This window comes from Alosa alosa, chromosome 1 (assembly GCF_017589495.1).
Source record: "Alosa alosa isolate M-15738 ecotype Scorff River chromosome 1, AALO_Geno_1.1, whole genome shotgun sequence".
Classification (NCBI taxonomy): Eukaryota; Metazoa; Chordata; class Actinopteri; order Clupeiformes; family Clupeidae; genus Alosa; species Alosa alosa.
Genome location: NC_063189.1, coordinates 40824185 through 40849606, shown reverse-complemented (window position 1 = coordinate 40849606; position 25422 = coordinate 40824185). Strand labels below are relative to the sequence as shown.

At 42.1% G+C, this 25422-nt stretch overlaps 2 protein-coding genes across 8 annotated transcripts; one reads left to right on the top strand and one right to left on the bottom strand.

The window, feature by feature from the left end:
• Positions 1-286: 286 nt before the first annotated feature.
• capsla (calcyphosine-like a) lies at positions 287-5283 on the top strand. Of its 2 annotated transcripts, XM_048256131.1 has the most exons (5): positions 287-443; positions 1012-1114; positions 3373-3550; positions 4524-4733; positions 4933-5283. In XM_048256131.1, exons 2-5 carry the CDS (start codon positions 1020-1022, stop codon positions 5032-5034), a joined length of 585 nt encoding a protein of 194 aa, XP_048112088.1. In that variant the 5' UTR covers positions 287-443; positions 1012-1019; the 3' UTR covers positions 5035-5283. The 2 variants fall into 2 exon arrangements, with proteins under 2 accessions (XP_048112088.1, XP_048112095.1); XM_048256138.1 differs by lacking the exon at positions 287-443 and having other exon boundaries at positions 702-1114.
• Positions 5284-6862: 1579 nt separating this feature from the next.
• On the bottom strand, positions 6863-25035 carry ranbp3b (RAN binding protein 3b). 6 transcript variants are annotated; one of them, XM_048259581.1, is made up of 17 exons: positions 24989-25035; positions 22071-22126; positions 21909-21945; positions 21604-21690; positions 20402-20473; positions 18309-18374; positions 17727-17831; positions 14975-15075; positions 14071-14184; positions 13497-13600; positions 13306-13381; positions 13014-13107; positions 11925-12094; positions 11665-11785; positions 11259-11401; positions 7841-8027; positions 6863-7575 (listed from the first exon to the last, which is right to left on the bottom strand). In XM_048259581.1, exons 1-17 carry the CDS (start codon positions 25008-25010, stop codon positions 7532-7534), a joined length of 1599 nt encoding a protein of 532 aa, XP_048115538.1. In that variant the 5' UTR covers positions 25011-25035; the 3' UTR covers positions 6863-7531. The 6 variants fall into 6 exon arrangements, with proteins under 6 accessions (XP_048115538.1, XP_048115544.1, XP_048115550.1 ...); XM_048259587.1 differs by having other exon boundaries at positions 14071-14181; XM_048259593.1 differs by having other exon boundaries at positions 17727-17819.
• Between the last annotated feature and the right edge of the window lie 387 nt (positions 25036-25422).

Below are 25422 nucleotides of genomic sequence, written 5' to 3'. Positions count from 1 at the left end.
GATTACAGGGGCCACGAGTGAAAATAATGGTGGCGCTGACACAAAAAGACAATTTCTTCTTCAAAATGTTTTTTTGAAAAAGAAACATTTTCAAAATATTCTCTGTCCATTAGGTTACACCATAGATTTTACTAGCCTACTGGTCCATGAGGACAGCAGTCAGCTCAATTATCTGCTATCCTCACTTGTCAGGCTACTAGGGACATTATTGGTCAGTTTCATTTCAGTATTTATCTTCGAACTAAACGTTAATTACTGAGTCTACATAATGGCAGCCTACAAACTGTGAGTTTAACTGCGGGGGTTAGGCCCACCTATTCCCAAACAGCCTACCTCGCGACGAGAACAATGAGGGTGGAGCGAGCACATTTTTTGCAATCAACCTGGGTGACACAACAGTGCCAAACAAGACAGCAAGACTCACAGCATTTTCGCAACTAAAGGTAAGGTAACTTGTAAATTATCTATGGTGGGGTAGCCTAATATAGCCTACATTCCTATGTGGTAATAGGCCTACTCGTGTCCCAGGCTATAGCCTACCATAAACTCTAGCCTACACTATAGACCTATATTTGGCAATAACTGAGACAGACAGGTAGAGGTCTTGTAAAATAGACCTTTATGCCTTTATTGTTTGATAGCATAAAAGCCAGGGAACTGATAGCATACTACGTTACGTTAAGGAATCTATAAAATGCATCATGTTGATCTTGTAAATTACCTCAACGAGGATTTTCCCCATTTTAGGCTGCTTGATTTGAGTGCGCGGATACTTTTTTTCTTCCCGTGCTACTATGGTTAGTTGTCACAGACGCGGAGTAAAATCAACAAAGTATCCATGCCAACAACCTCTACTGGTTTAGCTAGCCTACTCTCGTGTGTTTTGTGAGAAGTAGGCTAGTAGAGATACTTTGGTAATAAGGTAACGTTTGGTAGATTCTGATGACCCATGTTAACAAACACGCAAAATAAAGAAGAAATATAAAGAAAATTGTTGCGCTGCTTTTTAAGAAAGAGACATGGCCTCTGGGGATCTGCAATCATCAGATGTCCTGGAAGATCTTAGGAAGCAGTGCCTGGCAAGAGGGGCTGCTGGAATCAAGGGACTTGGGAGGCAAGTTGTGTATAATCTCTATAATCTTAATTTAACATGGGCTACAGTGGTGTCTGAAATTGTTTGTATGGCCCACCACGACAAAGGAAAAAAGGCTCTGTTTTCCAAAATAATTTGAAACTGGCAAAAGTAATTAGCATTCTTCATTTAATTTAATTTAATTTAATTTAAATTAGACTTTTGACTAGAAACAAATTGTGCATAATAGTCTAAGTTCCATGGGGGGAAAAGGTGACAGATGGTGTGTGATCAGACACTGATTTACCTTGACCTTAGAATCGTAATTTTCTGTGCAAAAGAGTTCAGTAAAATAATTTATACAAAATAACTCTAATAATTAATAAATACATATGGACCTTGGAATTTACCTAAGTTTTCTTTGGTTCTTTTGTCTTCCAATTTGAACTATCCCTCTGTTCAATCTGGGCTTTCCTCTGCCACACCCAGCAAAGGTGGCTACACTCCCAATTACCTTAATAAATGTGCAGCTCACAAGAACATCAAGCTATTTAGAGATTTTTATGATGGCCTTACCTTTAACATGCTTGCCTATAATTTCCCTTCTGAACTCCTTAGTCAGGTTCTTTTTATTTCTGGTCTGGTTCATGCTATATTAGCACACATGACCAATGGCTTCTGCTACAAGATGGATACTTTTTTGATCCCCAAGGTGAAATTCAAGGTCTCAGTAGCATACAGACATCACACACAACATGCACTTACAGCAGAAAGGGTTAATATAAGTATATACATATAACAAAACTCCACTGTACACAGTAGAAGATAAGAAAAACTAACAAAACTAAATACTAAATAAATATACTATATAAATTAAATAAAAAAAATCCACAGTGTGCTTGAGGGTGATCAAGCATGAAACGCTTGCAGTGACGGGGCCGGGACTAGCCTGTACAATACTGAATGGCTGTAACCCTATTACCTCAACCTATTCTTGCACTGACATAGTTTTTTATATTACCTTGTCTACATTATACTTTACTCTATTATTTGTCCATATTATTTATGCTGGTCTCTAGACCTTATTCTTGCACTGTTGGACTACTGTTGGACTACTTTTTGCACCTTCACCATGACACTCTCTTGAGCACCTTACCATGCACACAGAACTACAGGCCAGTCCCGGCCCTGTCACTGCAAGCGTCTCATGCTTGATCACCCTCAAGCACACTGTGGATTTGTTTTATTTAATTTATATAGTATATTTAGTTTTGTTAGTTTTTCTTATCTTCTACTGTCTCTATTTTACAGTGGAGTTTTGTTATATGTTTATACTTATCATTTCTGCTGTAAGTGCATGTTGTGTGTGATGTCTGTATGCTACTGAGATCTATCTATCTATCTATCTATCTAGACAGACAGACTACTTTTCTCCATCTTATAGGCTGAATGACTAAATACATCTCTGATACTAATTCTTCATTTTATCATTTAAAGCATCACTATAAGACCGTAATTTAGGCTATACAATTTAGGGTACCGACACATCTTTGGGGGCAGCCGTGACCTACTGGTTAGCACTTCGGACCTGTAACCGGAGGGTTGCCGGTTCGAACCCCTAACAGTAGGCACGGCTGAAGTGCCCTTGAGCAAGGCACCTAACCCCTCACTGCTGCCCGAGCGCCGCTGTTGATGCAGGCAGCTCACTGCGCCAGGATTGGTGTGTGCTTCACCTCACTGTGTGTACACTGTGTGCTGTGTGTGTCACTAATTCACGGATTGGGATAAATGCAGAGACCAAATTTCCCTCACGGGATCAAAAGAGTATATATACTCTACTACTACTACTACTACTATATACTATACTTATACATCTGTCCAGGCCATTTTAGAGTATCTTTGTAAAATACACAATAAATTAATTCAAACTGTCTTTGCTTTACTTTATTACTTGACAAAGACATGCAGATATTCATGAAAAGAATCTTGTCACTTTTTAAAGGAAGAAATAAAACATTATTTCAATAATCTGCAAGGGTACCCACAAATGCAGCCACAACTGTATAAAGTCTAATACCTTATATTCTACAGTAGATTATACATTCTGAATCACTGCTTCTGGACCAACGTTAAAGTAATTGTTAGAAATGTTCTGGGTAACTGTCTATTCTATTATTTCAATGATAAATGTTTGACTGACAGAAACGTCTGTTTCTCAATACATCGGTTGCACTGTAGACAGTTTTGCGCTTCTCTTTTCTCTTACACTGTTTTCATGGACATATTCTTGTGCATCAAAGGACCTTTTGCATTATGGATGACGATAGTAGCAAATCCCTGGATCTGCAGGAGTTCCAGAAGGGGTTGGACACTTATGGGGTGACCATGGCCAAAGAGAGAGCTTTGGAAGTGTTCAGCATATTCGATAAGGATGGAAGTGGAACAGTCGATTTCAATGAGTTCCTGGAAAAATTAAGGGTAAGAGTATGTATAGTTTTGTGAATGCAGTGCACAGTTGAGGTTTTGACCTTTCCATGATGGAATTCAGCAGTCACACATGATGAGTTCTATTTCAGTTTAGGTAGCAGACACTTTGTGTAGAGCACCACATATTCTTGTACAGCTTTAGCAGCAAAGTTGATGTTAATTAATTAAAACATTTAGGGTGTTTGAGTTTGACAGCATATTTTGCTGACCGTGCATGTGCACTGTGGCCAGAGCGATGTCAGGTGCAAATGGGCAGAGTCAGTCCAAAGTTAATTGATAACAGATCCAAATTTAACACTGGTTGCATGTGATGTGGTTTATTCAATTTCCCTTAACCGGAGAGGTCTTGCCCATTTCAGCATCCCCGCCTTGATGTACATGGCTTTCCACTACCTACAGTATATCGCCACCGAACTCGGGTTCTGTGTTTAGTTTACAAATGAAGAAAGTCTGATGCCACAATGAGTTTACTGCACAGTGCCATATTTGTCTAGACCAGTGTTTCTCAAAGTGTGGTCCAGGGACCACTGGTGGTCCGCAAGCTATCCCAAGTGGTCCGCAAGCAGACATGGTGAAATATAATATAGACGAGTTGTTTGCCATATTGAACCAACTTGTATGTAAATCCAAACGGTTCTGCAACACTGCCTATGTAAGCTGTGCCAGTTGAAATCATATGAATCCTCTGAAACAATAAGCAAGGTGGTTCAGTGAGTAGGCCTATTGTAATATACTGTTGAAGTAGGTCTACTTTTTTTTTTTTTTTTTTTTTTCAGCTAGGTGGTCCGTGTTTTTTTTTTTTTTTTTTGGTTAAGTGGTCCTTGGTCTGAAAGTTTGAGAAACACTGGTCTAGACCGTCAACTCTCCCAACTCTGTGGTAATATTCTGACACTTTACCACCAGTGGGGTAAAAACAGAATTTACATAAATGCTTTATCTTGCATGTGTTCTACATCTACTTCAGCCCCCAATGTCAAACGCGAGAAAGCAGATCATTGCAGAGGCTTTTAAGAAGCTGGACAGGACAGGGGATGGTCTGGTGACCGTAGAGGATCTGCAGGGTGTCTACAACAGCCAGCACCATCCTAAGTTCAAGAACGGAGAGTGGAGCGAGGAGCAAGTGTTTCGCTCGTTCCTGGACAGCTTTGACTCACCCTACAACAAAGATGGCAAGGTCGAGTAAACACATACTATTTTTAAAAATGTTATTCACACATTTTACACAGTTCACCACTGTGGCTGCACAAAACATGATTTGGTAAAACATCCAGCGCTGGAGTAAAGGTGAAACGAGGAAGTACTGCTTCTTAGATCCTTTTCCTCAAACTTTGCATCCTACAAACATGAGATTTATTTTTTATATAATGTCACAGGTCACACAAGAAGAGTTTCTGAACTACTACAGTGGAGTGAGTGCCTCTATCGACAGTGACGAATACTTTGTCACCATGATGAGAAATGCCTGGAAATTGTAGGATTCCAGTCACTTCCATGCTGAACATCCATCTTCAACACTTGCTATGCTGATAGGATTTGGAAAGAGACCTCCTGTGGCTGTCTGGGGAACTGCAGTGATCCAGTAAACAGACATAGTGGTTACTGTATAGCAGATGGAACCTTGTTATTTAGGCTAGGTAGAAATACATCTGTAGATAAGTCTTTTTGAGGTTAGGGGAAATTCTGTCAGCACCATATGGATCAATAAAGTATCTATCTACACCAAAGCACTGGTCTTTACTAGACACCTTGAGCTCCTTGTGTGTGGTGTTTTGTTGATCACTTTTGTTTAAAACAATCAATCAATTTAATTTAAACTATTTGTGTCTAGGGTTTGTAATTCATCTGTTGACTGATTCATTCAGTCCTCAATAGTACCACCTGGCGGTTACTGAAGGAACTGTTATGTTAACTGTTAAGCTATAGCGTCTTCTATTTGTCAATCTTCCCTTCTTACTCATGTCGTAACTCCTCCTCCTAATCAATCATGTGAAGGAAATGAGGAGGGATTGCAATAAGGCTGGAGGAATCCAGGACAGAAATGAGAAATGAGCTCTGCTCTCTCATGCATCACTTTAGACACGTCAATTACTTATATTGCGGCAGCTTCACCTCTTGTTATACAGCATAGAGAATTGGGGGTTATGATCAATCATTAACATTATTGTGCATAATCAGAGCTTGGTTGAAATAATGGATGGAATTTGTGGGCTGTACTAATCCAAAAACAGAATGTGAATAAGTGTCAAGTACCGGTATTTCCAGACTCAAAGTAACCTAATTAATTTAGTCTAAATCTGGAAATTGCTGAGAATATTAATGGGAAACAAATTCACAGTGGCTGCTTGGCCCAGTGATTGCACATTTTGACTATAAACGCTTCCATGTAGGATGCTGCATCCACGCATATTAGTCCACTCTCCTTGTTTCACATCTCTGGTGGCAATTAGACAAGAGACATCCTCGATGACGACATCGAGCTTTAAACGATTTCCGAGGCACAAAATTGAGGAGAGATACTGGTGGGTATTCCAAGAACATGTTTAGTGACAAATGATTTAATTCCAGTGTGAGGTTTTATCCTAATTAATCACTAAATCACATAGGCTATTCTATTTTTTTTTTTTTATTACACTGACATTTAAAATACATCTTTGGTCTTTCTAACACAAACACTGGCATAAAACTCCTGAGCTAAATATTTGTTCATCCATTGGTCAGAGATCAAAGAAACACAATCATTTCAGGGCACCATTTCATTTGTCTGGTTTTAAAGATTTATTCTGTAAAGTGTAGGAAGCATGGGATCCTATTAAATGGTGTTATATGAAATTAACAGGACATTCAAGGATTGGACAGACAAGATTTCATTCAAACTCTTACCACACAAAATAAACCTTAATTTCAACTTGGGTTCTGGAGAGTGGATAAAAAGTTAATATATCAATAAAAATGTTGCAAAATAATACAAACCATCAGAAATAAAAACCAATATCTGAAAGGCTGTTTTTAAATTCATGGAGAATTTGTAAGAAAAAATGGACCAAATTAACTGCAACATCTAGTGGATATTACACCACAAAGGGAGACAAGTACATACACGGCGAGGGGTGAGATTCTCGTGCCTGTAAGCCTTAAAACAAAAACTCCAAAGCATGATAGCCTCAGTTGTTGGATTAATCTATTCAACACACCAACAAAAGATTTAACTACCACAGTGGAGGACTAAATGGTATTGGCTTAACCTACTAACCAGTGCATATGTATGTAGAGATGTGTGTATGTATATATATATATATATATATATATATATATATATATAAAAAAGAAAATCGTCCGAAAAATAAATTAGAGTTTGAGTGAATGTTTCACTAGATGAGACAGAGGATATGGAGACAGAGGGGGTGGGGCGGGGTTGGGTGGGGATAAGAGTCCAATGGGTGCTGTAACCATTAGTGACATGACTGGTCAACAGTGAGTGTGTCATCCTTCTGGAAGGTCCCAGGTGACCGCAAGCTGTGGCTTGGCGAAGAATAAAAAAAGGTCCCATATTTAGAAACATGTGCCGTATTCAAAATGTAGAGGAGCTCCCTTGCTCTCATCAATATGATGAGATTCCAAGTCCTAAACCAAAATGGAAAAGTCTTTTTTTCTTGCAGTCAAAAAAATAAACCAAACAAAGAGAGAATAATAAAAAAAAAAACACACTGACAATTCCAAAAATTCCAGATTTACATTTAAATGCAAAGGGAAAAAGGGGGGGAAAAACAAAAACAAAACAAAAAAAAAACAACTGCACAAGTAGGGTGAAGGATTCCGACACAGGGTTAGATGTCTACTTTCCACTGGACTGCACTTGTCTGAGGGACCCGTGTTGGTTACGGGCTGTCCATGGAGATGCCTGCTCGGAAAAAAAAAGAAAGGAAAAAAAAAATCCTTGTACAGCAGCTTCCTAGCAGGCAGATGCCAGAAATGCTATGTCCCCCCGGCCTCCTGGGATTCCCCTCCTTCAGAGGTACCTGCAGGGAGAGAGATTGTTGTTTCCATATACCCAGAATGCAACACAGCGTATGTCTGTATGACTTGACTGATTGGCTAATGTTGCTAATAACATGGTAAAGGCCCAGTTTGAGTAATACAAATTCATAGTAAGGACTCTTTGTACATGCCTGTGTGTGTGTTAGATTCATGTGCACGAGTGTGTGTGCATGTGCATATGCGTGTGCAATACTGCAATCAATGTGTATGCCATACGTGTGTACATTTAAGTGTGTGTATATTTACCGCTGGTGTTGGCCGTGGCCCCCTCTGCGCTGTTGGGCTCGTCATCGCTGTCGTCCTCGTTGGACTGGGGCACTTCAGGCTCAGGGCCTAGTGGGGCCGGCTCGGGCTCCTGCTCTGCCCGGCTCTTCAGGGCCAGGATGCGGTGGTGCAGCGCGGCTGCTAACTGCCCTGCATCCTTCGAACTGGCCTGGAGGAAGAGGGGAAGAAATGTTTCTAGTGTCACTACTAAGCCAATGAAGAAAGAACAACACCAAAAGTTTTTGAACTTGAATCATGAAGAACACCAAAAGTTCTTGAACTTGAATCATGAAGAACACCAAATGCGAGCGTCCACTGGGCACCTGAAGCCAGGAAGACGGTATGTGACTCCACGATAAAAGAAGTCGCACTTTGCCGTTTTGAGATACGTGGGGATATAGAATAAGTCTGCTAAAATGGTTGAACTTTACTTTTTGGTATAATTTCACAGCATTCTGACTACATTTCCATATTGTGAATCATTCATATCAGAAATTCATACCATCACAAATTCGTACCTTTTAAAAATGCTTTTTTTTTTTTTTTAAATAGCTATTAATAGGTTTATGGTGTTCACAGACTCTCATAGCATCAAAATGGCAGCGTCTATTAAGCTTAAGCAGTGTTGGGAACGTTACTTTAAAAAAGTAATTTAGTTAGTTACTCACTACTTGTTCTAAAAAGTAACGGAGTTAGTAACTGAATTACTCTATGATAAGAGTAACACGTTACCAGGGAAAGTATGGGCCCCATCATGACTGTTCAGCTGTGCTCCATACGTGTCTCTCGCCTCTCCCCTAATCACTTTTAACCGTCATTACCAATTTGCAAATGATGGTGAATAACTACTCATCATGAGATGTACAGTATTTCGTAATATCTTTATTCTAATTATGTTTCCCATTGTAATCGTGCAATTTGTAATGCTTTGCATGGACGTGCACTAGTGTGCGTTCATGAATGATAGAAGGATGGTGCATGCACCTGCCAATATGACTGTTGACATGCGCTCTTAAAATAGCATATGAACAACTCGCCATTGACTTCTGACCAGGTTTAGGTGGTGTATGATAGCGATTTTTAGACAACGCGCCAGGCCCCTCCCTAGGTTGTTAATTGCCACACCCCTGGGCGCGATGTTTAAAAAATAAACTTGCAAAATACCGAATTCAACTTTGTGCGGGTGAAAAACGAACTTTACGCCATGCGCAGGTGCCCAAAATACAGCCCCATTTGCGTTACTGTTAAAAAAATAAAAAAGTTGCTATGTCAAATAATGTGGATTTTTTTGAGCAGTTTTGAGCAGCCAGTTGAAATGAGTAGAGCAGGCAGGTGTTTGTAGGCTACATAACAAACGAACGATCGATCGATACTTTATTGATCCCAAAGGAGAAATTCAAGATATTGCACATCGATACAGTTGACTTCAGCCTGTGTCATAGGTTTTTTTTGTGAGGCAGAAAGATCTAGCTTTTGCTGCTTGGAAGACTTTGCTACGAGTCCTTTTCTGCTAGTGGATGGTGAGCCATCATCCGTGGTAGAGGTAACGGTGTTTTTGGCCACTAGCTTTAGATGCGTGTGTGAGCTGCTTCATTAAATTAGAGTTGTCAACGGATGTCGACAAAGTCTTCACTCCTGGACATAATGTACACATAACATGCACGTTCTTGCCTTTGACCACAATGAATTTGAAGTAGTGCTTCCACCTCGAAAATCAGGGATGCAAACAGAGGTATGGTCAAAAAGGAGTGAGATTATCGAAGCCCACGCCCCCACAGGAAATATCATATAATTACATTTTGCCTCCACCTCTGCAGGGGCGGAGTCAGAGGGGTGGCTCAGGCCACCCTTGAGATTCGATTGGCCACCCCCAAAAGTGTTAACTGTAGGCTAGGCCTATACTTTTGTAAAAGTGTTTAATGGTAATAATGTCCTAATGTAATGTTAAGAAAACTTTTCATTTATGGTTCATCAAGCTTAGGCCTACTCACTAAACACTGTCGTGATCTAGGCTACAGGTAGCGATATTCTGATGACATGTATGACCATTCAACCAGTCAAGCATTTGTTGTAAAATATTGAAATTATTGGAAGTTTACATAGCTTAGGCTAAACTGTATGCTTATTTCGTCCCCAATACCCGCTTTATTCGGTTCCGATCAGGAGGGATAAATGAAACATTGTGCACGCTCCAGTTTTGCTTATAATAATTAAATAATTCCTGAACGCAGGGCTGGACTGGCCATCTGGCATACTTTTTTCTTTTTTTTTTTTATTGGCCGAGCCAGTCTTTATAAAGTTAATTTTCCATAGTAGCGCGTGACAACAAAATCACATGCCTGCGTTCTTTTCCCAGAGCTTTCTCTGTCTATGATCTGCAGCGTTTCTCAAATTATGAGCCTCCTCGACAAGTAGATTGCTGGTCTACGGAGCCATGAATTTAAATTAACGCCCACTTCTGTCTGTTAATTTGCGGCACAATTGAATGATATTATAGAACCCTGGACCCAAAGGTTTCCCGATCAGGAAATACTCCTTAATTTGCAACTTTTTGTAGGCCTAACAGAGGTAGCCTAAATATCGTGCCTATGGCGATGTCCGGCTAAAAAAAAAAAAAAACAAACATTTATTTCACTTGTCTCTCTGGATTGAACGCAGAATGTGGGCTGTTGCGCAAATAGATGAATGAGGGAGGGAGATTTCGTTAACAAAAACCTAAAGTTTTGCTAACATTTTCTCCATTATTATCGTAAAATATGTCTCCATGTAGGGCAGGGCTGGTTCTAACCTAGGCTAGGCTACTATATTTGGGTGGGCTGGTAGAAATTTTGGGTGGGCAACATAGCAAAGCTGTCAAATTGGATCAAAACTAACATAAACACAAAACAATAAGTACTACCTAGCTTGAGTTACTGCAGCCAACAGCCAGGGATAGGCATGTCTGATGTATTTAAAATATAAATTTGTATTTTATTTAGTTGGAAATGAATGGCATCGTATTTTGTATCAAAATACTTTATAGGTTTGTAGTTTAAAAATACTGCCAAATACTTTTGGTAAAACCAATAACCTACTTTTGGTGATGTGATTATAAAAGTGAAAAACAATGAATGCATTCGGATTCGTTCGGATTACAGTTTATTCAATCAATGCATAGTAACGCACCGCATTTAACGTCCAGTAACGTTAACGGCGTTGTAACGACGGGAAAAGTAATTAGTTAGATTACCCTGTTACTGAAAAAATAACGTTGTTACCTAACGCCGTTCTTTTAAACGGCGTTATTCCAAACACTGAGCTTAAGGCAAAATCAGGCCCAACATTTCGTGATCCCTGAGAACTTGTCTTCACCAGGTCACCTACACCTGATTAAAGAGTATTATTTGTGGAGTCTGCATACCGATATGAGAAAGACTTTAACCCCCTGGTCCTCAGTGTCCATGGCAGTGATGCGTACACTCTTCTCGCTGGCCTTGTCCACCTGCATCTGAGGCCACAGCTTAGTGTTGAGGATCAGACGCAGACTCCCCTGGGTGCGCATCACTGAGAGGGGGACAGAGAGAGGGGGGAGAGAGAGAGAGAGAGAGAGAGAGAGAGAGAGAGAGAGAGAGAGAGAGAGAGAGAGAGAGAGAGAGAGAGAGAGAGAGAGAGAGAGAGAGAGAGAGCAAAAAACAAGGAGGGTGAATGAGGTGAGGGGAAAAAGGAAAACAAAACAAAGGCAGATTAAGTGCCGATTACCCCTTGCTCTCTCCCTGTCCAGGTAAATACCCCTGACCAGACGGCTTTAGGACAAGCGGTGGCCGTACCTAATCTGGACCGTAGCGTGCCGTCCTCAGTGCTGGCCATGTCGTTGAGCCGCAGCAGGCCTCGGCCTCGCTCGATCCACGACTGCGCCGTCTTGTCGAACACAAACAACTTGCACTGCATCTGTGGAGGACGTCCAATACCCCGGCAGCCATTAGGTCGCCAGTACAACATTCACAACAAACAACATTCATCAGATTCAAAATCAAATGAAAAATACTCCAACGCTACAGATCAGGCTGCAGACCAGGAGGAGCCCCACCTGTAACACGTTGCTCTCCGACTCCTCGCCGGTGCGCACCTCCACCTTCTCCAGAATGCACTTCTTGGCCGTGGCTTTGGTGTAGGCTGCCGCCGACTCCTCCAGAGACTCCGCCACACTGTTGGCTGCTACTGCTGCTGCCGCTGCTGCCGACGCCGACGCTGTTGAGGCTGGGACAGGAAAATGAACAGCAGACACCACATTTGTTACACACACATGCTATTTCACCAAAACCTAGCAAACCAACTCCACAAAATAGCTTACAAATTAGCTATAGGACCACACTATGGGGATCATAAAAGCAATGTCGTTTTGTAACCCCCCAGTGAGGTAACCATGCATGAAAGAATTCATTCCAGTATGACTACATTCATTTGAATAGTGTAACCAGGTGTTCAGTCACGCAGTTGGCCACTGTTGTTGTGATGACAAACACAGTGACAGTGCAGATTCGATACACTCACCATGGCAACAAAACCTATTGATATTCTATTGCAGTCTAATTTGGCACAAGATCTCCAACTCTACGGCACCAAATCATGACCACAGGCAAAGTTTCTAATCAGCTACGTGGCACTGTGAGGACGACCAGGGTTGAGTCATCAACAGACCTGCACACAGACCCATCTTTGACCGGTTATTCTACAATCACTGGAGGCAAGAGAAGCTGGCAGAGGACCAGGCGGAGTACAGCTCAGAGCAGAGCCCAAGAGGCTTTGGCTATCTGAAGGACTACTGGCAGTAGAGTATAGACATGAGAAGGGAGCAGCAGAGTGGGCTCAGTATGAACGGCTTCCTGCTCCAGTCACCATTGGTCAGTCATGAAATCTTGAGCTGAGATCTTGAGACTCGAATGTGGTTGAATTTTAGTCAATGAATGATGAGAATTTCAACTTCAAAACAGGTAGAGAAAATAAATGATCAGAAGTCTCAGGGAGCACGCAATTACTCCAATCAGTTAAACTCTACAACTTTTTTTTGAACACACACACACCTTAACAAGTGTATTCACATTCACTGTGCTTGGTGAGAGCTCTGAGTATTCTCTAGGGGGCGGTGACAAACTGTGCTGGAGGAGAGAGGACTCACCCTTCTCCGGCGTAGCCTCCTGTGAGGAGGGCTCAGACACAGGAGCCGGGCTCTCTCTCCCGCTCCCCACACCCTCGCCACCTTTAGGGGGGCTCTGCAAGTACACATACATGCAAAGTTGATGAATAATCCTTTAGAATTTCAGTTTGGCTGTGTTTAAGCAAAAAAAAACAAACAAAAAAAAAACACAGCATATGCCTAAAGGGAAATGCTGGTTAAAACATGAATGAGTGTGTTGCAAAAAATGTCTTCAGGGTCCCACTTCTAAAGCCTTGTGAAAACACTGACTCACCAACACTCGCTCCGACATATTCTGCCCAAAGACAAACTTGGCCTCCTTGTCTGTGTTGTTTGTGGCATTCTGAGAGCTGAAAAAAAGGCCAGAAACAATATTTGTTTTACTGGGCACTGCTACCCAGTTACAAAACATTATTCTGATTACATTTTCAAATATTTAAAAAAATACTTTAATATAGGCGTTACCTGGGGGTACCTATATACTGCAGGAAGTAATTCGTTCCACCTGGCTGGGAATCTGACGTGGCAGGGTCTTTCGTCTCATTGGCTGCACTGCTGTTCTCTTCCACCTACAGTCACAAACATTCTATATGCTAAAAATCTCCAACCTAACAAGACCTCAAGTGATCACTTAAACATGTCATGCAGTCAGTAGCTGGGTGTCTATTCAACTTCTTCCTGAATTTGCATGTTTGACCAGGAAACTTTGGGAATTAGATGGTTATTACAAGTAAATATGCGGTGTCCTTATCGCCTACAAAATATATCCCTTTTTCAAAGTTCCTCTAGTCTCTGGAGTCCCCCTGCTCAATCATTTCTCATCTGCATGAATCTCGTGACCTATGGGTGACCCATTTTGATAGCAAAAAGGTGAGGAGTTTGCATCTAGGTACTATACGTTTCCGTAAACGTTGCCCTGACCAGATTACATTTTGATGAAAATTTGGCTGAAATGTGCAAGTGCTTCAAATATGTGAATGAACTGAATGGGAATTGGTTACAATCTTTGTGTTTTCAAAGACGTACTGGACACACTCACCTTGGCCCGCTCTCTGATGTTCTGGCCAAACACAAAACTGGACTCTTTGAGCGGATCCTTCTTTTCATTATTCTGGCCACTTGGTTCACTCCCATAGTCCTTGTCATCATTCTGCTGTGGAAAAACGTAGACAAAGTGCAAAAAAATAAATGAAAATAAAAGAAACACTTACTGAAGCGGTTCTACACGCCTAAAAGGACACAATTACCATACCACAGAGAATGGCTCGTTTCAAACCAACATTGACGACTTATGGCTGCTATAACTTTTAGACAACCTTGCACGATACTTATCTGTCCAGCAATCACTGAATATAAAAAACAGTGTAAGTAACACATGTAGGCGTCACATAAGGGATAATGTATAGATTGGCGGTCATCATGGAGAAAATAAGTCCCGACAGGCGAACCGGACCCCGATGTGCCAGAGGAGGGTTCTTGCGTCGCCCTGAAAGGACTTCTTTTCCCAATAATGACTGCTGTTCTATACATTATTCCGCTTATTATACGGCTACTTGCCAAAGCGAAAAAATAAACTCCACATGATGTATCCCTCTTCTTTATTTGTTACCGTTTCTTCGTTGCTAAGAAACTAATAGCTCGCAACACATGCTGAACTTCAAACATGCATTCTTTACAATACAGCTGATCAACCGTCTGCTTTCACGTTTGAACAAAGTTCCATTGCAAGAAGTGACCAGACTACTTGTGGAGTAATATGAAAGACGTGAATAAGAAGCACAAAACCCACAACGGCCTGTTATACTTAGCAACGGTTTGTTATACAAAATTATCAGACCTCCAAACGTTGGGAAGGCCCATTTAAGTGAATAGAGCATTCTACAGCATCATGAAGAGAGCAGTGTATTAAAGTAACATGCATGACACTACTCCTGGTCCCTCACCTGTGGTTTGTCCGATTTTTCTACGTTGTTCTGGATGACAGTCGGAGACTCTGTTGCTCCGTCCGAGAGTGTCCCCACCCCATTCGTCCCACAACTTGATTCTACAGGTGAGAGGGCAGGCCAAGAGGTTAACAAAACAAGCCTTCTGACCAGCACATGCACAGCACACATCTACACTGTGGTGAGTAGCCAAGTTGTGTAGCAGAACACCAGTCAGTTATTCGTGAGGAATACATGTGTCAAACTATGTGCCGGAATAACTCTTCTTCCTGGACTCAGCCTTGAGGTTATATATTGGTGTGTGTGTGTGTGTGTGTGTGTGTGTGTGTGTGTGCGCGTGCTGCGGTGTAACTGCAGCAGTTTTTAGATACAGCGGGTTAGCATGCGTGTTTGTCTCCATGAGTTAAAACATGCCTATGTGTAAGTCAAGCAGACTCAGAATACCAAAATGGAATCATGCATGTGCATGCATTAACCTGCATGTGTCTGACAGATTCAACGGACTCTGTAGGTCTTGGTATGCAGTGTGTGCATGTGGGAGTGACTTAGTGTGTGCGTGTGTATAGTCACTCACTGGACTCAGTGTAGATCTTGGTTGGCTGTGTGTGTGTGTTAATATGTGTGAGCGAGAGACTCACTTGGCTCTGTGTACGTCTTGGTGGGCAGTGTGTGTGTATGTATGTGTGTGTGTTAATATATGTCACTCACTGGACTCTGTGTAGGTCTTGTGTGTGTGTGTGTGTGTGTGTGTCACTCACTGGACTCTGTGTAGGTCTTGGTGGGTGGGTGTGTATGTGTGTGCAGTGTTTCCCATACATTGACTAATCTGTGGCGGGGCGCCACAAAATAAAAATCGGCCGCCACAGATTAATATTCTATGTTTAATTTAATTTAAATTAAATATAAGGTCAGATCCTTGCATTGCCATTGAGCTGCGCTTTTTACGCACGCAGCCTTTCCTTCCCCGCCCCGCTCTCTCTCGTAGCCCGCTGCCCCTCCTCTGCATGTGCATTTAACAAAATTAGATTGTTGAAGGATTGTTGTTGCCACATAGAAGCATTGCATAGAAGACGTCTGGCTAAATTGCTATTAAATCCACTTAGCATCATGACCATGCTGCGCAAATTTGTTCAAAACTGCTGCATTGAAGTGAACTCTGCTAAGGCCTTATCACAACATAGTAGGCTACATTGAAGGGACTAAACTAAGTTAAGTTATGAAATCAAGCAGTATCTCAAAGCTAACGTTAGAATACTGTTTGGATGTCGAATTTAGCATGCTTAGCCTACTTACAGCTGCGTTCGTTGACAGCTTTCGTTGAAGGGCTCATTTTATTGACTCTGACACTGAATGTTTGCAAAATCCCGATGTAAATGGAAAAGTGTTTTCCAAAATTCAAAAGCGCTTGTCCCAAGGAGAAGTACGAACCTTTATTTTAACTATGTAGAAAACGTTATGAATTGCATCCACACATCAGCAGCCTTTCAACTGTTTTACAATAGCAAGGGTTCCCTCAAACGTCTTAAAGTGACAGGCACTCAATTAGACCTATACACTACCAAGACGATCTTAATACCCCCCCCCCCCCTTGTCCAAGTCAGCTCCCAAATTGAATCCAATTCTGTGGGAAACACTGGTCTGTGTGTGTGAGACACTCACTGGACTCTGTGTAGGTCTTGGTGTGTGTGTGTGTGTGTGTGTGTGTGTGTGAGTGAGACACTCACTGGACTCTGTAGGTCTTGGTGGGTGGGTGTGTGTGTGTGTGTGTGTGTGTGTGGGAGACACTCACTGGACTCTGTAGGTCTTGGTGGGTGGGTGTGTGTGTGTGTGTAGAGTGTGGCTACCCGACGGGACCCGACAAATATTTAGAAATTGTAGTCGGGTTCGGTTCGGACACGGACACATGGGGGCGATATGCATTGGAAGCTTTACATTTAAATTCCTTATTATGTTGGGTAACCAACAGGTCTGCTTTACATGATGCAAACGTTTGTTTTTTGAGAATAAAGTAAAATGTAAAAAAGACCTAATAGCTTTGTTCCTGTGTGCAAGATTTGTTTATCGTGACAACGCATTTCAGGCATGCCGCCTGAAATGCACACGCGTCGTCACGTCTCACGACTACATAATTTGCGTTGCATACTGTGGTAAAGACATAGGCTACCGGTAGGCTATAAGGTCGTCTCGTTCAACTGGATGAGGATTTACTCGAGGTGCCCCAATTAACGTCGATGCTGCATATGAATCAGTGAGAGGCACTGTAGTTTCAACGACTGTTGCAGTTCATTTTTAAGACTTTTCGTCAATGGTAAGACAAGAATTCTATTTAGGCTATGCTTGCTTGGGCCTCTTGTGTTAATGTGCGCTGTGTGAAACCTGCGTGCGTGCACGCTCATCTGATTCTGTAGACAATTTGTTGTGTGTTCCGTTTAATGGGCTAAAAAGACAGGCTATCCACAAACGTGAACGTTTAATCACTAGCATGGGAATAACTGAGGCATCATCTGCGTCGGGCTCGGGTCGGATTCGGACATAAAAATGAAAATGCCTGTCGGGTTCGGACGCAACTCTGTCGGACGCGGGCCGGGTTCGGACAGAAATTTGCGGCCCGATCTGCACTCTAGTGTGAGACACTCACTGGACTCTGTGTAGGTCTTGGTGTGTGTGTGTGTGTGTGTGTGTGTGGTGTGTGTGTGACACTCACTGGACTCTGTGTAGGTCTTGGTATGGTGTGTGTGTGTGTGACACTCACTGGACTCTGTGTAGGTCTTGGTGGGCGGCGCCTGCAGGACAGCGGGCCGAAGGACGCTGCGCTGCTGCTCCTTGGGCTTCTGGCTGGGCACGCCTGGAAAAGAACCTGCTAATGGATTGGATCTGAAGCTGAACGCCCCACAGAGCTGACCTCAACGCTCAACCCTGCTGCAACTCTTACCCACCTCAATACGCAAACACACTCACAACAATCAAGCCACTCGCCTCCCCAAACACACACACAAAATTTTAGTCCCTGACCCTTCCACGGGCCCTCAACCTCACCCACCCATGGTTTCATCCACACCATTCACACTCGCTCTCTCCCCCTCTCCAACTCTCGCTCACACACATCCATTACAACCTGCTTCTCCACACCCCAAAAACACAGCTTAAAATCAGTCTGGGAAAAATGCCCAAATGATCTAACAGCACAGCAAAACAACATAAGCCTTAACTCCTTCGCCTGAAACCACATCCCTCTTAAAGGGTTCTCATGCCTATAAGGTCAGAAAGCTTGCATAGCCTCCCAATACACACAACCCCACCTGCATTAGCCTGGCCCAGGGATAAGCACTCTTACCTGCGCTGGGCGCCTGCCCGTGGATAAGCGTCGGAGGCTTCAGGCGAAATCCCACAGGCTTCTCCTCTGTGGACAGACGAGAGAACTCACGTTAGCTAAGAACTGGACTGGAATTGAACAGTAAAAAACACACAGTACTGCACAATGGCAACAGCAAGCAACATGAACATAGAACTTTGGCCAGACACCAGAGTCATGCATCAGACAGGCATCAGTTGGGTGCGTGAAGGCAAAGCTTCTGTGGAGAACATGGCTGGCTGTGTAACCACTGAATGTGCACCAGTACATCACCCCTGCGCCTCGTCTCTCTGCTGCTTCCAAGCGTTGGTAGAGCAGAAGCAAGCTCACAGGGAACAAACTGAGAATGTGTCCTGTCGGTGTGGCGGGCTGTCTACTGGCTACAAACACAACATCAACACCAAGCCAACGGTGAGGAGGCCGAGTGAACCACGCCAGACCACTTAACCGCAGATGGCAGGATAAGGTAAAAAAAAAAAAAGATGTACAAACACAAAGTATAAAACACCGCAAATTATATGCTATATATATATTTCCTGTCTGGCTGTGGTTGGATCGAAGAGGAATGTCTGCAAGTTAGGTGTGCGTGTGGCCCGATCTTGCAATGCAAGTGCGTTTTCTGGCATATTTCAATACCACTGCTTCTTCTGTATTCTGTAGGGAGGCACTCTGACATAATTGTTGCAGCCCTACTTGCAGCTACATAGAGATTTATTTTTCTCATCGCTGATTCAAGTGTTCAGGACAAACTTCATAAGTGAAACAGCCTCCTTTCCCATTGGAGCACTAATGAGACAAGATCGTGAATATAGAAAGTCTGCCTGAGGCAAAATGATTCACGTGGAAGAACAACAAATGTTCCAGGACGGCAATGATGTACTACTGCTGTTAAGACTCACGCTAATCATGTCTTAGCCTAAACATCAACTCAAACAGCACTGAATGCAGTCATATCTGCCCTCAACATAGGCACACCACACAAGCACACGGTGTGGGTTCCTCTTAACAGTCACTTTCCTTCTTTAGGCTAATCTATTTTGACCGGATTAACAGGGCCAGTGGACCTGGAAACTAATTTAGTCTCAACACAGGCCTAATATTCATAGCACTTTCATAACACTTTCAGTGGTGTGAATGCCCTAATCTACATATTTTACACTTGTCAGGGCACAAGCTAACAACAAAAACAAAACAAGGGTGATGGTAAGTAGGGATACAGGATCCGTCTAAACACATTGCATTAATAGTCTAACAGAGAACTCTACGATTGCTGACCAACTTAAAGTATCTACCAGGATTGCTTCTCTTCTGATACATCGCACCTCCCACCCACAGATGCCTCACCATGGCTGGTGATTCCTTAACCCCAACCCCCAAAGGCCCTTCACAGTGATAGCCCAGTGAAGCAGGAACATCCCTGCTGACCACTTCCAAGAGCCCACCTCAGGCCTGAAAACCTACTTCTGCACATTCCTTTCAGCTTGGACCGCTTTGCTCCACGCTAGCCTATTTTCTGCCTCCTCTCTGGCTGACTGCAGAGCTCTGAGCAGCCCTTGTGCACTCCACTCTGCACCGCCTGCCAGTCTGGTTGCCACTTCCCTTTGTCTCGGAAGGTGCCGGAAATATGCACATGAGACACTCTGGGCATCTTCAAATCTTTTTTCTTTCTAGCCTTTCTCGCTCCTGTTCTCTCTCTCTCTCTCAACACTAACTGAGGCAGTCACCATGGTTACTCCAGAGCACGCCTGACACAGTATAAATATGGTCCCTTATAGTGGATAAAAACAAGCTTGACTGCAGCGAGCAGACATTGGTTAGCCGTGCACCAAATGTCCAAGCCCCTTCGCCAACCGACACTGACACACATAGACACAAGGCTCCAAAAAAATCCTCACCATCTCCATATGCATGCTAGGCAGTTTATAATGTACCCACAGGGAAAGTGACAAGCTTCCAACACACTACCCAAGTGATTAATTTATGCAGCACAAGGAGTCTTGAGAGTGTTTCTCTGTTCAATACACTCTGTGTGTGTGTGTGTGTGTGTGGTTTTTAAGTAAGTAATAACACTTCACCTGGCTCTGAGTCAGAGTTCCCAGTAGGAGACTGGCAGAAACTTGAGGGCATGAACACATTATTCTTTGAAACTGCAGAGAGAAGAGGAGAAGAAAGGAGAGAATAGAGAAAAGGACGTGCAGAAGAGGTATAGAATGGGAGAGCACAGAAGAGGGGTAGAAAGGAGAGAATGGGAGAGAGAAATGGGTTAGGCAGGTCAATGCCTTCAACTGACAAATAGGGGAGATGGGCAAAAACAATGTTACCAGACTTCCTGAACCTCAAACACAGACACAGACACAGACACACACACACACACACACACACACACACAGATCAAAATACAGATTAAAGTCTGAAGGCCATAGGAGTAAAAATAACCGCTCTTCCAATGCAGGTCCAAGCTTATAATTGTTTCCCTGTGATTTAGTCCACAGACATATTAATCACCATTTCAAGTCATCTCTTAAAAGAGAGGGAAAGGAATCATAAATCATTACGCTTGAATCAGCCAACAACTACCAATTAATTGTAGAAATGTAGTCAGAACACTGCAGCAGCAGACTGTTTACACTGGCTAGTCAACAAGCAAACAAGACATGGAGCTCACAGGCTTTACAGTCATAAGATCTAATTTAATTTGGATTCTGACATATTACACAACATATGAATGATCCAGCCAACAATATACTGTTTCAGCAGTTCAACAACGTGCCTCAGACAAATCCAATCACAGTGAAAATGGGAACATTTTATTTGTGATTTCCTGTGCATTGATTACACTGTAGGGTAAAGAGCTAATTTAATGGGTGCTAAACGATGGTGCAGTAGCACAACACTTAGCCTCGAATAACATGGTAACAGGCTTCTCTTTTTCAGACCAGAGGCTGCGCTTACAACACTGGCCTACCAAGATTTGTATCCTTTTCTGAGGCTTCCTCAACCCCCAAACCAAAATCAGACGGTTCCAAATATCAGAGTCAAATAGTTCTTAAAACATTTTGCAATGACATTCAATTCTGAGCGTCACAAAAAGCCACATCAGTGCTCTTCCTTCTAATACATATTGACATACTAGACTATAGTTGATCAACATCCCAAACGCCAAACACACTTTTTTCACTTTTGGGTAAAGGGTTCACCGCTGCAAAGACATAATATCCAATGGAGTGCATTGCATGCTTGCTTGACCTCTGAAACCTGCTGTAGTGTCCATGCTCACCTGAGTTAGACGGAGGAAACTGTGTTAAAGATGATGTTCTCTCTCTCTTCACTGGAGGACAGTATTCACTCTCCTCCCGTTCTGAATCTGAAACAGAACATGTTTTAGCATCTATGAAAAATAAAAAAAAAATAGTTTATACTCAAATTACTCTGGGTTACAAAATAGATGGCATGCAAAATGTCACCAACATATTAAATGGGGGATACTGAAAGAGATATTTAGATGTCCATTTAGATCTCTCTCTAAATGGGCCATGAATGAACACCTCAACGTATACGTTAAAAATATATACATGCACTCACCCTCACCATCTTCAGCACTTGACCCATCGGCCGATCGCTGAAAGAAAAAAAGACACGAGGATCCATTGGGTCAGAGAAACTAGAGCTTAAACTGGCAATTTCACTCTACACACTCTGCTCAAGTAAGCCCTTAGTGAGTGGAGGACTGTGCATCAGACTCACCTTCTGTGCTTTATCTTTCTGAAAGACAAAGACTGGAGGGGCTATGGCAGGCTTCTCTGTTTGGGAGAAACAAACACAGTGTGACTGAGATAATAAACAAATACTGAGGTAACAATGAACACAAACACATGCATGTAGCCCCTGGCATAATATTGTTTAATGCAAAACCTCTCACGCATGTTTAACACTCTCCTCTCCCTCAACAAAGCTCATAATCACAAGGTGCATCACACCAATGTCCTCACATAACAAGACCAGAGGTGTGAACAAATGAGGTCTTGCTCAAAACAGAGTATTCTGCAACTTGAAAAAAGGGAAATATTACTTCTGCAGACACTGCTTATTGATTTGTATGTTGAGTAAAAATGAATTAGGCTAGAGTATTACTGGACTGAGACGGCAGTCTATTTAGGCTTAGCTATTAAACTGCACCTCATGCATGACTGAATGGACACATGCATGCATGCATATAATGTACTCACAAAGCAATAAAGCCCCTAAGCTTTATGCTATTAGGCCAACTAATTCTTACCAAACACCTCTCTTTAGCAACCAAATGCTAATGAAATTGGGACTAAAACTAACACCTAAATGTAAAGCATGAGTGGGCAATCCTGTTTAAAAATGTGTCTTTGTTTTCTCACATACAAGTGTCCATATGACATGTTTTGTGTCCAAAATGTGTTACTTTTCTTTACTGCTGCACAGCAGCCAAAAGGCTGCTCCTGCACTGGAAAAGTAGCCACTACCTTTGGAAACTACACTGCATAAAAGCATTTATAAAATATTCAAAGCAAGGCTGTATACATGAACAATACAAGATATCAAACAAAATGGGACACATTCCTGGCTGAAATACGAATCCAAAATCAATCCAGTTTTTATGATGGCCATTTTCGACTTAAACCAAGACAGGATCTCCGCTGTATGCCTTTAGTTGTGGTGGAGCATCAACAGTCTTCATAACAGTGACAAACAGTAAAGGGAAAAGCAAGGCACAATGTTGCCCCTTTGTCCCCGCCCTTGACAAATAAAAAGATACATTTATTCAGACCTACACAACAGGAGTCCCGGTATACACTTGTATTACAAGTATTACTTGATTTGGGCTGGGAAAAATGATTCACGAGAGTGGATGTTCAAACACTAAATGCAATGGGCTGCATCACTGGCTATGATGTGACCATAGGCTATTAGATATTAAACTGTTTTTTTTTTTTTAATCCAATTTAAAAACGTTGTTATCTAAACGTAGAACTGTCTCCTTCAAGGATGAAACGTTGAAACGGGATGAAACGCAGCCGCGTATAAAAGGATGCATTACAGTCGGTTGGGTGGGCGTATCCGACCTGGCTATCAGAAAGCTGGAGCTTAAGAGCCAACTAGCAGCAAACGTTTACGCAAATTTGCCTGAACGACTTGAACTGCTACGTCAAGCCAAACACGTTAATTTAATTACACAATATAAAAACTCGAATATTCAAAAAGAATAGTGAATTAAACATGAGAGAAAAGACGTCTATTACAATTCATATTGCCAAATCATACATCATTATTAGGTCCAGCTCTATAACATGCTAACTAACTATTCTAGCAGGCTAAGTTGAGACAGCCAAGTTGTGTCTGTCAAACATGTTGCTGGAGGACAGTAAGGAAACTAGTTTGTGAGTGGCTGACAAATTACGTTACCCTTGGACAGTGTTCAGGTGTAAATTTGGCTTCAGGCAAGCCAGCTGCTAACGTAACATCGGTTCAAAAAAAAAGAATGACAACCTGAGCCCATCGTTCACATCACATATAACACAGGGATAGCTCACAAAATAACTGAACTATTAGGCCTGACTACTATATACTGACCCCCAACCGATGCAATCAAGTTATCTGAGCTAAAGTTAGCACAGATTAACGTTACAACAAATATTTGGAATGTTGACCCACAGCTAGTACATCCATGACTAGCTAACGTGGTGGCATGTGGTACGCAATTATTGCCTCCATCAGTGTTGTATGCGCCAGGCATACGTCAAATACAAAGCTACTCACTAACCTAACTTTATTTAACAGTTAATCGCAAATGGGTTATTAACATTAACCTTAACAATAGTCCTAGCCAGTAAACCACGTTCACTTAAAAAAAATTGCAGAACGCATTGGACGTTGAAAGGGGGCTAATTGCTAGGGGCACCCCACCAAAAAAAACTTTACAAATCCAAAGTGATAAGTTACTGGCATTAGCTATAGGCGGGATTATACTGTAATACATTCCACTAGCTATTTGAATGGTAAAGGCTTATAATTGTTGCCTTACCATTACGTTATTTGGCTACCTGGTTAGCTTGCTAAGAAACGTCCAAGATTCTAGGATTCACATAGGATGCCTAACGTTACACTGTCGTTTCCATTGTACGTAACGTTTATATTATTTTGCGAGCTGGGTAGATGACCAAAACCCTCGTGCATGCAGCGAGTTGTCTCTTGATGACCGAGTTTTCCTTGCAACCGGTACTTATGTCAGCTAGCAGGGTGATCATAAACTGAACAGCTTCTCTGTCCCCGCCTAAAATCAAAGACGCGAAAGGCCGGGAACACAGCTAAGTAAAGCTACGCTAGCAAGTATAGCTAGTTGATCAGCCTAATTGCCCATTTCCATGAACTGTGAGCTAGCAGTGCTAATGTTGTCTGTAAGGTACCAAGTTAGTCGATGGCAATATAGCATCAGCTAATAAGCTAATGCTAGCTAAACGGCGTTTTCATACTAGCTATCTCATCTGTCATGTTAATCCCTACTACAAATCGGTACTTGAATGTCTGGTCATACCTGCTACATTTGCATACCTTTTAAATTGAAAGCTTTACCAACACCGCCTTTAAAAACATTTCTTTGTTTTGTTATATCAACACTCAATCTCAATGCCTACCTTCGTTTGCCAAGTCCGCCATTTTACTTCGCCGCGCACACCCACAAAGCAATGCGCCAGACGAGTATTCAAAGCCTCTTTGGTCCGAAACAGTTATGCTTCAAGGTAACAGTAAACTACCGTATAGCTCCACAGTCAATATTATTCCGGAAATTATTGTAAAATACCAGAATAATAAGTGGATAAATAAACAGATATCTGTTTTGTGAAAAAAAAAAGTTATTATGTTTCTCCTTAGTTATGAATAGTCTGAATGACAAGTAGCCTAAAAAAAAGGTCTTCCCAAACATCAAAATTTTTGAGTAGGCCTTGATGGTGTTTTATTGTGTTTTCCATACATTTTAGGGTTTAAAATCAAGTAGGGCGTGAATTAAGTTAGTTCGAGTTAGACTTCACTACCACTAGGTGGAGTTAGTGGTCATCAACAAGGGGCC